The 13,189-nt window shown below is 35.6% G+C and overlaps 1 protein-coding gene across 1 annotated transcript in view; it reads left to right on the top strand.

The window, feature by feature from the left end:
* PTPRK (protein tyrosine phosphatase receptor type K) overlaps positions 1-13,189 on the top strand; it is a gene marked incomplete at both ends in the record, with an annotated part of 369,996 nt that overhangs the window by 128,116 nt on the left and 228,691 nt on the right. The window contains one exon of the mRNA XM_079550348.1: positions 6,097-6,368. Coding sequence (XP_079406474.1) covers positions 6,097-6,368 — 272 coding nt within the window. The remainder of the gene's footprint in view (positions 1-6,096; positions 6,369-13,189) is intronic.

Genomic DNA, 13,189 nt, shown 5'->3' on the forward strand with positions numbered 1-13,189 from the left:
CAAGATTTACCTTATATCTGATTCTCTTCCTCCATCCTGCTGGTGGTGGATGTGAAGAGTCATGTGGGGCTGAGCTGCCAGCCAGGTTAAACCACAACAAGGTGATGCAGTAATGTTACAAAAATTGAAGGAGCAGAATAGAAGACAGCAGTTACCGCTATGGAAGAATGATTAATACTTAAAGGGAAGAGGATTTATCGGAGTCAAAGACCAGACTGCTGAAAATTACAAGTTTCACGCTTCAAGTAGAAGCCCATTTTTCAGGGAGCAAGGATGTGAGAGAAAATAATTTTATTGGGAAACTAATCTGCCCCATTGTTAAATTGTGGCAAATGTATTTTACTTAAGGATTCCATTTATGTATGATTTCTTAATTTGCAAATTAACTACTAGATGCTAAGAAAGCTTTGCTTTCATTAGGGGGTGGTAAAACTAAACTATTTCTCAAACTATTAATTATGAAATGAATTTATTCTGAATTGATCTGTCCTTGCTGCTGAGGTAGATAACCAAGTTCAATCATTATCAAAGTAAACAAAACACAAAGAAAGCTAAAATTCTTAGTGAATGGTATGGCTAAGAAAAAGTCTCATGTCCCTGGTTACATATCTGTGTGGGTGCCTTTCAGAGAGTCTGTGTGTAAACATCAAAAACCTCCTGGAATGTAGATCTTAAAGATGAATTCTTGATATTAGGTCACAGCAACTTCGGGGAGCAGTGTTATTCAGCTGTTTCATGCTCTGTTGATGTTTCTGTTCAGCATAGGTGGGAATTGTATTGGCCTTTTTGTTATATCGTGGATAATATTAGGAGTTATTAACTGGCAAATAAATTAGAGGGACTTCATAGGAAAAGCAAAATTGAAGAGCGAAGTTTGGGAGAAATATAAATGATGTATAAGAAGGAAAAATAGCACATGGTGTGGTGGGAGAAAGAGAATGTTGTTTATGCATTTTAAAGATTGCAAACTTTCATTGACTTTTGGGAATTAGTGAAAGGAAGGTGAAGCAACATAAATGTCAAGCTCAAGAAGAATGTTGCTTATGAGTTATGATGCCTTTTGTAACAGTCCTCCTGCCAGAGTTACTAAAGTCTTTTCACGTAGACGTGATGAAAAATGGTCAGTGAATGGAGCAGTTAAGAATAGTGCCTCTTTGTCCAGAAGTAAATAATGATTTTGGATACTTTTCACCTCTGATTTCTTACAGAATTACCAAAGATGATGTTATCTTTTTCTGTCTTGTACCAAGAAAAGCTTGCTCTTCCATCTTATTTAAAAAATAAATAAATAAATATTTTTTTTGTTTTGGTTGTTAGGTGTGCAACTCAATTGCAATGACTTCTTTCCTGTAAAAACCTGTGCTCTGTTTCTAGTAGGGTACTTTTTTTTTTTTTTCCTTTTCTTTGTTATGTACAATGAAAATAGGTTTATATAGTGTTTTACTTCTACCTGCGTGTGATCTCTTAGACCGGTTTAATGATTGGTAAAAATCACAGAGGCTTCACTGGGATTTAATAAAATAGCTATTGTGTGCTGTATCTAACTGCCTATCTGGATGCTTTCTGTGCCCTTTCTTATCAGAATACGCAAAGGATAAGGAAATGATAAAATCTTATGACTTGAGGTAAAGACAGGGACCTCACTTAGAAATTACTCCCGTGAGCGAAACAGACTTGACTTGAGGAAAAATTTAATTTATTACCACTTAAAAATGAATTGGATGACGAGGCAAAAACTAGAAGGTGGGGAATAGAGGTTGTAGTCTGTCCACATCACTGGATCTGTGCCCTGTTTCTCTGCTCCAGCATGGGACATCTCTATGAGTATTTGAATCTAATAATTACTCTATACTCTTGACTGAAAATGTTAATTGAGGGTTTAGTTAATCTTAGGGTTTCTTAAAATTTCTCTTGCTTATACTTTGCACTTCTGCCAAGTCCAGTAATATATTACTGTAGGACTTGTGATCTCCTGTTCTGATTCCCTCTTTTAGCATTAAATATATGGGTAATTGTTCCCTGTTACTTGAAGTGACTTGCTGAGGTTTACTTCCTACCACTTGCTTTTGTACCCTGCCAATATTCCCACTAACAATGATACAAGATGTTGGTTAGCTAAGTGGTCTCTTGGCTGTTTTGTCATCCCTTTATTAATGCACCTGTTTAATTAAAAGTTTTTGACTTGATAATAATACAGTATTTTGGACTTGTTTCTCTTATTATTATTATTGCTTTATATGGAGTTATACATATTACTTATAACGTTTTATATGGAGCTACATTTAATTGTTTGTATATCAGTGTGTATTATCTGTCCATTTGCATGGTCAGCTGAGCACCACATTTACTGTGCACGAGACTAGGTTAGATATTTTGCTCCCCGTCTAGGGTTTCTGTACTCTGCTATCTGAATGCATACGTGAGTGGATGTTGTCATAGAATCATAGAGTGATTTAGGTTGGAAGGGACCTTTAAGATCATCTAATTTCAACCCCCTGCAATAGACAGGGACATCTCCCATTGGACCAGGTTGCTCAGAGCCCCACCGGCCTGGCATTGAATGCCTGCAGAGTGGGAGCATCCACAACCTCTTAGGGCAACCTATTCCAGCATTTCCCCACCCTCGTAGTAAAGGTTTCTTCCTAACATCTAATCTAGATCTACCTTCCCCCACTTTAAAGCCATTTCCACTCATCCTGTCAGTATGTAGCCTTATGAAGTCTCTCCCTTGGCGTTGAAGGTGTTTTATTTATTTTTAATACTTGCCACTACATGGTATTTATCAGAAATCTTATGCTTTATTGGATAGGTGTTATTTAAAATACGAAGGGAAATACTGTTGTACTGATGCTATTTAACTCTTTCACTTCATTTCTAGTAATGTTTTTCAAGCACACCATTTATTTTGGTAAGTGACAGGAGACTGGTGTCGATTCTGTGATTGATTATAGGGATACATTTACATTGTGATCATTCTTCCAATGGGCATTGCTTTGTGTTTCTTTAGTCCATATTTTTGAGGTTTTCAAACTTTATTAATACTGTGCTATCTCAGTTTTTGCTGGATTTACGGTTCTAAATCTTTTGTTTGTAACAAAGTTCTTTCTTCAGTTTCTAGTCACATTTAAATAGCCTTATGTATTTTATAATTCATTGCAGAGCAGTATTTTTTTTACTTATATATTACTACCACACTTAACTTTTAATAACATTTTGTCTTAAGGTATTGCAAGTATGCATAAAAAAGAAAATTTTTCAATCTTCTTTTAAAACATAGTGTTTTGTTTTTTTTTTTTTTTTTAAATAAAGAATGCCTGCCTTATCAAAGGTGCAAGAAAATATTTTCTGAGTTTTTCAGAAACAAAAATTTGAGTTTTAGTTGACCTTGGCATTAGCTTCTAATTTTCTTGGACTAAGTAGATGACAGAGGAAAGAGTAAAGCTGTGTACGTTCATGGAGATAGCCTAGTAAGAAGCTGAAAAGGGGGAGGAAAGGGAAGTAGTTTGCAAGATGCTGAACAGATGCTTTGGCTTTGTGACAAATGGTTTATGAATGCTGTCTGGAGCATTTCATGAAATGCTATGGGACTAAAACATATAGATGGATATACGCAAAATTACTTCTAATTATTTTTAAATGATAAAAAAAATGAGGTTGAATAAGTAGAGTACTATAAAACGTGTGTATATGCTGAAAAATGTATGTTGGTGCTTCTAAAGACTATTGTAGATTAGTATAGAAAAAAGGTCTTGAAATATTTCTAATTTATTTGATTTTGATCTTCATTTCAACCTAGTAGTTCTATCTTTATCTTGAGACAAATTGAAAAAAATATTTCAAAAATGTTGCAAACTTCATTTCTTATATTCTGTTCCTTCATTCCCTTCCTCAGATTCCCTTAAGGAAAAAAAAGTTGGAGAGCATATCTGCTCTCTTCTTTTAGCTGTAGTAATAAAGAAAATATTTTTTAGGAGAAAAATAATTTGTTTTTTGTCTACTTCAATACATTTGCAAGATGGATGTAGCAAAGGCTAAGAGGCAATGAAGAGAATCTGTGCTTAATATCGTGGAAAGTGGTTTTTGTAATTTTTTTTCTTACCCATTTTGCTTTTCTAACTCATGTAGGAAGAACATCCCACAATTGCTGACATAACCTTCCCCTGCCAAATGCATAGTATTTGCTCCCAAATTTGCAAAATAATATCCTGTCTTGTGTCATTCACGAGTAATCTGGTGCTTATAAGACAGTATGCATTAAGACAGAGGTTACAAACAGGCTTTCTCTAAATAAGTTTGTTCTAGAGTCAGGAGGCATAATAACTGCCCACTGGTGATCATAGTGTAGAAACAGTCCTTGGAAGAGCTTATGTAAAATTTTTGATTGATTCTAAATCATAATCATCAGAGTTCTCTAATAGCAAACCTACATAGTGCAATTCTTTGTGCCTGTAAAAATGACTATTAATGATAACAAGATAGCAGTTAACTAATAGACTGCCAATTCTCTTTTAAAAATAAATCCAACCAAAGGTTCTACGTGTAATTCTAAATACTAACTAGATGCTTATTATGTTGTTTATTATTTTGAAGAGGAATAGAATATTTAAAAAATTCCTGAACCATGCTGTAATAAGAGCTTATTTCTACTGAATTGCTGCCTCTTTTGTTATGAACTGTTTAGCAAAAAATTGATTCATAGGCCAGTAAGTTACTATCTCACATTGATGTTAATCAGCATGCATAAGTTTTCATCATCTTCTGATCAACTGCATGCCAACAGTTTTCAGAATGGTTGATACATTTGTTTAGAACATCTTCAAACACAGTATTTCCTGGTTGGATAAAAATCAAAAGACAAAACTTCATGTGTATAATTATAATTGTTTACAGAAATGTATGCTTAAGAGAAGGTTTTCAATCAATAATATTCATGTACATACTCAGTACTAATCACTTTGGACAACTGCTCATAATTGTAATTTTTTTAAAAAATTTAGTCTAATTTTGAGACTGTAAGTTTGGGTTTTATCATTTTGGGTTTAACCATTTAGAATGGTTATTTATAATGGTTCTCTTAAGTAAAGCAGAAGCAAAATCTGTCAATATAAATGTTCTGCAACCATTAAGTAAGACTGTGGTAGGGATTCAGGTTCTATACTGAGCTGGAGTTTTCCACCTTGCTGCAAAGTTTTGCACAGTTGAAACATGCAGTGTATCAGAAGCCTTGTTGTGTTGGATTAATTTGCTAGGTAGTGCACTGACATAGAGTCATAGCTCTTGAAGGAATAAGGATGCTGTAAGGCTGGGATACAGTAAAACAGACTGGTAGCCATGTCTTTACTGTTCATTTTGCAGAACACGTGGACAAATTATTTCACTATTTATGTCCTGCATCACCTTGTTAAACATCTGTTTTCTGCTTTCTGCCTCTGTAGCTAGACAGGCTCAACTTGTTCTGTCTTCTGTGTACTTGTAAAAGAAATTTATAGGATGGGCTCCCTTCCAGCAATAGAAGACTTCGTGTTCATTTCAAACCCATTTGGCAAATGAGCAACAAATGTGGCTTGCTGTCCTAAGTGATCTAGTTCTGTTGCCAGAATATCTAAAATTCAAGCCTCTTTCTGGGTGGAGGAAGATTTGGTAAAGCAGCACTAAGGAATGTGAGCCCTATTTTTCCATATTTTTCATTTTCAGGAAATCAATTGAGCAAGTTGAGAGAATTTTGGCCCCAATGATTTCAAAATAATGATGATCCTTTGTTCTTCTCGTTATTTTTGAGTCCTGTGGTCCTACTTCCAATTATCTGATCCTAAAGCAGGGGAGAGAAATGTTTCTAGTTGGAAGCATCAACAGAGGTCTTTAGAGATATGTTATATCTTCTGTAGATGCTACTTTAGTGGAATTTCTAGCATTTTATAGCTAGCCAGATTTCATGTGTCAATTTTGAGTTTTTGTGATATGAAAATGCATGCATTTCATTATTTTTTTATTTTTTATTTTGTTTTTACTGTGAATAATTAGCTTCTTGTCATTTATCTTTACTTACTACTTTTTTTTTTCTTCTTTTTTCCCCTTTCCCATTCCCACATTCTTTAGGGTCATATATGATAGTGATTTCATCGGACCATGACCCTGGAGAAAAGACTCGTCTTCAGCTTCCAACAATGAAAGAAAATGATACTCACTGTATTGATTTCAGTTACCTTCTGTATAGCAAGAGTGGAGCAAACCCAGGAACTCTGAACATCCTGGTTAGGGTGAACAAAGGGCCACTGGCTAATCCCATCTGGAATGTCACTGGCTCCACTGGCAAGGACTGGCTTCGAGCAGAGCTGGCTGTCAGCACCTTCTGGCCCAATGAGTATCAGGTAGGCTTGAAACAAATTCTCACCTCTATATAATATTTACAGCTAGATCCTATGTGCTTTGCATTAATTTTGATCTGTTCTTTTATTTTCTCAGTGCCCTTAATTTTCTGTTTGATTTCAAATAAATAAATATTTGGTTATATAATTTTTTTTTTTAATAGGAATTGATTAGTCAATGTTATCTGTTTCTGTATAATGAGAAAAAAATTAACAGGATACAAGCCTCATTAAATGAAATGAGGTCCAAGTTCAGAGGCATCAAAAATGATAAACTCCCAGAAATAAATTGCCTGTGCAACTGTAATTTGTACCTGTCTTCCTTCCTCTTTTGGATATGCCTGTGTTACTGTGTCTAATTACATGACTGTAAATGTGTTTTTTCCATGTGACATTTGTTTCATTTGCTGTTCAGGCAGAATGGTGCTCACCTAATGAGCAGCTGCTCAGGACATGTTTTTTTCCTCTTGCTTGGGACAAAACCACCTGCAGCATAGGTTTCTTGTTTTAAGAAAAAAATTGCCTTGTTATTACTAGATGCTGTTATTTGATTTGTTTGAATAACCTCAGCAAGTACCTGCAGCTGTTTCACTCAGTAGGTATTTGATGGGAGGTATGAATCTTGTACAGAGGCATTTTTGTCCTGGCACAGGGAAGGGGAAGGAGAGGTATTAGGCATGCTCCTCTGTGCTGTTACATTGTGAACTCTTACACTGCGAGGTGTGAAGTGCTTACAGGCCATTGTCTGAGGATGCTCTGGGTCACCAGTGCTCTTGCAAACAGGTTAGGTATCTGGACTAGATATCAAATGGAGAAAAATGGCCTCTGTATTGATGGTCTTCTTGACGAGAGGTACTGTGGGAATGTTTCTTAAAAGGCCTTGCTTAAAATGCATTGCTATTGCATGTCTATCATCAAAATAATCTCCATGAGAAACAAACATCAGTGCGATTGCTGGTAACCTTACTTAGAAGGTGAAACTGATGTTTATTTATTAGCTTTTTTTCCTTTTGTTTCCTTGGTTTTCTTAGTTTTATTCATAAAACAATTTGATTTATCCATGACATTGAAATGATGTGGAATTTGATTTCAAGATCTGAAACCTGGTTTCATAAAGCCTGGCTTCTGAGGAGCTGTTTTATTAACCCTTTTACGTTGCTAGAAAGTAGCTTTTGGTGTGCTTAAAAAAAATGAGGAGCCTTTTATATCAGTACACTAGTAATCAAGTATAGCAGCACTATATGCAGTAAATCAGGTTTCTGTTGACAGATGGCCAGGCTTGACAATGAGATTGGTGGTTGGAGCTTTATCTTAGCAGCATGGCCATTTTTCACTTACGTTACAGCTTTCACATTATCTCATGTTAGACTCTGCTAAAATTCATTCTTTCCTTGCTCAGTCATCCAGCAAAATATTGAAATCATGTATGACCTGGTGATTTTTAAATTAAAAATAAATCTGGGGGAGAACTGGAAAATTGTTAATGCAGTGAGTTGCAAAGCACAATTATTTCACTTATTTTATGAACAGGAGGGGAAATGTTCACACTGATGCATGCCTTCTCATTCACACAAATGGGCTGATATTTTTGAGTTTAAGTAGTCCTTTGAGGCCATAGTCATATTGCTCTTCATGGATATGTGTGGGTTTTTGTTTTTTGTTTAGTGTTTAGCTTTGAGTTGAATTATTCATCAGCATGGAAGTCTTTTTTCATGTCTCATAGGGCTTCTTTGTTGTAGAGCTCTAGCCCATGATTTTATCTATTTTATCACTTTGATCTACCTGTTGAACCATGAGTTTTGCTTGCATTGAAGGGAAATGCACAGTGTTTTTTAAAATGAAACAGAAGAGGCCCTTTGCTAGAAAGGAGACTGGAAAATCCCTGCTTTGCCCAGCAAGGTCACTGCTACAGATCTTGGGGTGCTTGTATGTTGGTCACCAGGTCAGCTGCATCACGATCACATGCACTTTGAAATCAGGGGAGAGGTTAAAGATAATAGCATACAGCTGAGCAGCGCAAATTGTGTAATGAGGAGGTCTCACATGGTGGGCTGGATGCTAACAGGCTAGCTGTGTGATAGTACTCATACAGTGTTGTACCTAAGCTGTTAAGTGATTTTTTTTTTTTTTTTCTTGATAAAGGATAGTACAGTAGCTTTACTGGATCAAATTAAATTGTTGTTTAGCTTTGTAGCCTATCTCTAACAGCAGAAAGCAGTTGAAGTATGTAGCTCAGTACATGAGCAGGACAAACTCATGGTCACACCTTCCCAGAGTAGGCTTTCAGCCTTGGCCTAATTTGTGGTTGGATCTAAGAACCAACAGAGTCCATTTGCATACTTCTGTTAGTCTTTGCATTGACTTAAGCTTTTAGTGACTACAGTTTATATTACGTGAAATTCTGATGGTGATTACATATTAGGGCCATTCCTGTGGGTTTCTCCCAGCATGGGACTTACAATTCTTCTACTATGTTTTGCAGTGCCATGGTTTCATGGGATTTCATTGGTATTCCTCATCAAAATATTGTGTAGTGCATTGGGAGCTAAGAGTTAATGCTGCAGTTTGATGGATTGTCAATATATTTCCTGAGTTCTGGTTTCCTGGTCTCAGAAAAAAAGAACAAACTACAACTCCTAGATGACTTCATTTTTCCATTTTCTGTTTGGAATGTGCAGCCCAAAGTGGGGCACTCCTTCGTTGTGGAAAGCAGACCAAACCGTGACACACGGTCAGGAAATTTCTGCAGTCCTGTAATGATGCGCTTTGTCTTCTCTCTCCTGCTAGCAAGGCATCTGCATCTTTTGATTCTGTTTGTTTATCGTGGAAATGAACTGTCTTGGAAAAGGTTTTGGTTAGGAAATCCTTTGGGACTGAAGACATAATTTGATTTAGTGCTTGTTAATTCTGGAATTTTTTGGTTACTCTTTTTGGAAATATTCCACCTTTGACCTGTTTAAAGCTTACTTCAAAGGAAAGGTATTTGAGGACTTTTGTTGTTTAAATTTTATAGTTGTTTGGGAAATTGTTATACATTACTACTGTAGCTCGTTAGTTTATTTAAGATGTTTAGTCCTGTCTTGATGTGTTGTTTTGTCTGATGCTTCTGTTCCTTTTCCTAAGTAAGGACTGCACAACTATTGAGGGCTGTCATTATCCCTGTGATAACATCATTATCACCTGTGTAAACCTTCTTGATTTTGTTGTTTTATATAAAGGAGGGAGTTGTGTTTTGTTTTGTGTATTTGAACACTGCTCTCTCATGCTCTCTGTCTTATTTATCTTCCTCTAAGTAAGTTCCTGTTGCTACTACTGCATCATGTCCTTGCTCAATCACTGCTGAGGTCCATTTTGCAGTGTGAACCATTGACTTCTTGGTTTGTCTTGTATTACCAATTTCTGTTTTTCAGTAACCTGGGATCAGAAACTGATAAGGAAACTTGACTTGGAACCACAAATCTGTCTTGCTAATTATGTGGTTTCTTTTTGAATCTTTAAATCTTCATTATGCAGTAATGGTGCTCTATGGGTTAAAAATAGACTAGCTGAGGTACCTGTTTGATAAGGGTGATGATTACACTTAGAAATGTAAGTAGCAAACTAAAAATACTGAAATGTAGATGTTCTTTTATCTGTTAAGGAATAGTAATGATACAGAAGCACTTAAAAGGAGAACTCTAGAGAGGCTAATCATTTTCAGTAAATCCTAATTTGGACAATGGATGTGTTCTTTAGTTTTGATGATGTAATGGTTTATAAATGTTTCAGTAGCTCGAGGATCTTTAAATGTTATTTTCCCTGAAGATTGCTTCAAGATCTTAAAAGGTCTTGAAACAATGATAGGATAATAATGGGACAGTGGCAGATTGGTTGATAATTAACTAATGGCACACATATTCAAGTCATATGTTAGATAAGGTTTCTTATGAAATAAGAATACTTCCTGTCATTTTGAATATGAAATCAGTTTATTCTCTAAATACATGCAGAGATGTGAGATTGTTAGTGTACATGTGGGGAAAAGATTAGGAAGGTGGGGAGTAGATGTTATTTGCTTTAGTTGATACTGCTACTAGAAACAACTGAAATGCTAGTAGAAAGCGCAATAGTATGTAAAGCCTTTGCGAACTGCGTAGAACCAAGTTACAGGTCAGGTTGAGAAGAAATCCAACCCCCTTAACTCCCACTTCCTACTTCTAAGATAAATTTAGATTCTGTACAGTTGTTAACCTTGAAGTGATAAGCAGAATCAGGAAAATTCGAAGAAGCAGTTATTGAAAAGAACAGACTGATATCCGAGGATTGGTATTTTCAAAGGATTTCATTTCAATTGGAGTACAGAAAGTGACTTAAAATAGTACCAAAGATATGTTGAGTTAGTAAAACTTACAAATAGTGTGATTTTGTTAACTACATAAGAATTAAATATAGGAATAGTATTTGAGCTTTTTAAGAAACACGCTGTTAAATAGTTACAAGGATCATGTTAAAACCAGCTGCAAGTCTTGAGTGTTGGGTTGTGAAACAGTGTAAGCTTTATGGAAATCCCAGCATGTGCAAGAGCTCAATGCCAGCGGAGCAGTGTTGTAGACATGCAGGAGAGAAATGCTTAGAAAGCTAAGTTTCTTTCCTTTGGAAAAAGGTGCAGTTCAGGGGAGTACGATTAACGGCTGCAAAATCAGGACTGGCAAGAAGAGAAATCCTTTCTACTTCTAGAATTACTAGACTTAAGGGCCTTTTCAGTCTCCTCAGTGAACCATAATGAAAAGAAAGAAAAAGTGGTTCAGACAGCAGACTGTAGACAGTTGGAAGTCTGTGTCAGGTGGAGCTGGAGCTGTTGTAGATGTCAGATGTAAACTTAAGGAGATGAGGCAAGTTCTGTCTAAATGGGTGTGCATTTAGTTTGTTTCTATATTCCTAGGCAGATTGAATGTAAATTTTATATTCTTTGGTTAAAAGAATATGACTGGACTGATTTAGGTAAATTTAGATAAAAATACAGGTATGGAAGCCGTAAGGGAAATATCTGAGCTTCGGTGATGTAAGAGAGGGGCTCCTCTTAAGACAGTAAGCTGGCCCTTTCTGAGCTACCAGAAGAAGAGAAAGCCAAGGTATCAATGTGAGAAGAAAGATACTTCATAAATTTACCTAATATTGTTCCGTGCATACTATGAAAAGTTTTTCCAATCTCTTAAGAATTCTCAGAAGCAAAACATGAATTACAACTTCAGTTTGAGGGAATGACTAGATTTTTTTTTTTAGCAGAGATTTAAAGATTTTTTAATAAAATGTGCTAGAAAAAGTAGACTAAATCTATAATTATAGAAAAAAGCCAGTTAATTTTTCTTTAATGGTTTTTTTTTCTTAAAACCTGCAACAGGTTGTGTTTGGTAGGTGGTGAAAGTTGCAACCAGATTGCCCTCACATCTAGTGTTAAGTATGGAGGTTTGCGGGAGCATTGGAGCCTGATTATTCTTGGGGTCCCTTCTAACCTAAGCCATTCTATGACCCCATGAAAGTCACTGAAATGCTTCCCTTGTGTAGGTTCATCATTTTCCACTTTGTGAAATGCCTTTGGGAAAACTTAGTGGCTCCTCAGAATTTAGAATGACTGTCCGTTAGCTATTTCATTTCTAGTTTATTAATACACAGTGAAATATTTTTTGTCTATTTCCATCTTTCTGATTTTTTTTCTTTGATGAAAACACTTTTACCACTTCATCATTATCTCTAATGATGAAAAATTGAGCCCCTTTGGAAATATAATTAAACATGAATAATGTTGCTTTTGTGTCAGAAACACTTTGTAAACTGCTATCTACCATCAGCAAAGAGAACATTCAGCAATTAAACAAAAGACTTTTTTTTTTTTTTTTTTTCGAATACAGTTTGTTGAAAAGTTACTCTGGAAAATGCATTTTGGTAATGAACATTCTTTCTGCTTCTCAAAGGCTTGTCAATACAAATATATATTTTTAATTGCTAGGATAAACATGAAAAGGGTGTAAGCATATCCATCATATCTCTATCCCATTTCTTGTGAGATATTTATCAATTTGGTGAGAACAAAGAAAAATTAAGTTCCAGCAAAGTGGTTACTGGCAAGACTTGAATAATTCAGTTGTGTAAATCACAATGCACTTATAGCTCTCAAAGGAATTCTCCAATTCAGTCAATCTCATTCCAGTCATCAAGCTGGGAAATTATAGTGTACAAAATGAATGTTGCCTCAACAAGTCCCATCATGACTAAGATGTCGGCCTCTAGGTCTTCAGTCCCACCATGATTACTGGAGATTTCACGGATTCACTTTTCTTACAAATGACAGTGCTGGCTTCAACCCTTCTGTGGTGTATTTTCAGTTGTGTGCGTTCTGCCATAAATGGCTAGCTGTGAATGTAGTATTTTTCTTCAATCTGGAGATTACTTGTTGAGCATAGCACTGGCTGAGCAATAGGAAGATGGTGGTGGGAAAGAAAGTGAATGTTTAAGATATATAATATGTATGTGTCCCTATTTTTTTCTTTTAGGAATAGAACTCAAGACCTACAAAACTGAAATACTTCTAAATTGTCATTTGAAAACTTATATAATTTCTAACTTGATGGGTTTAATTTTTTTAGACAATTTGGGACATAATTTCTGGGGGCATGTTAAAACAAGAAAAAATAAATTAGTATCAAATTTTATAAATGAAAATAGCTGATATTATTGTTTATCAAATAAAATTTGTCAGCCTAATCTAAGCTGGTGACTGCAGTGTACTTCTCCATTGCAAGCGGAGGGCACATTGCAGAAGCTGCCTTTTCAGCAGCAAGGAGAAG

The sequence above is a fragment of the Tetrao urogallus genome (genome assembly GCF_951394365.1).
Source record: "Tetrao urogallus genome assembly, chromosome: 2".
NCBI classification, from domain to species: domain Eukaryota; kingdom Metazoa; phylum Chordata; class Aves; order Galliformes; family Phasianidae; genus Tetrao; species Tetrao urogallus.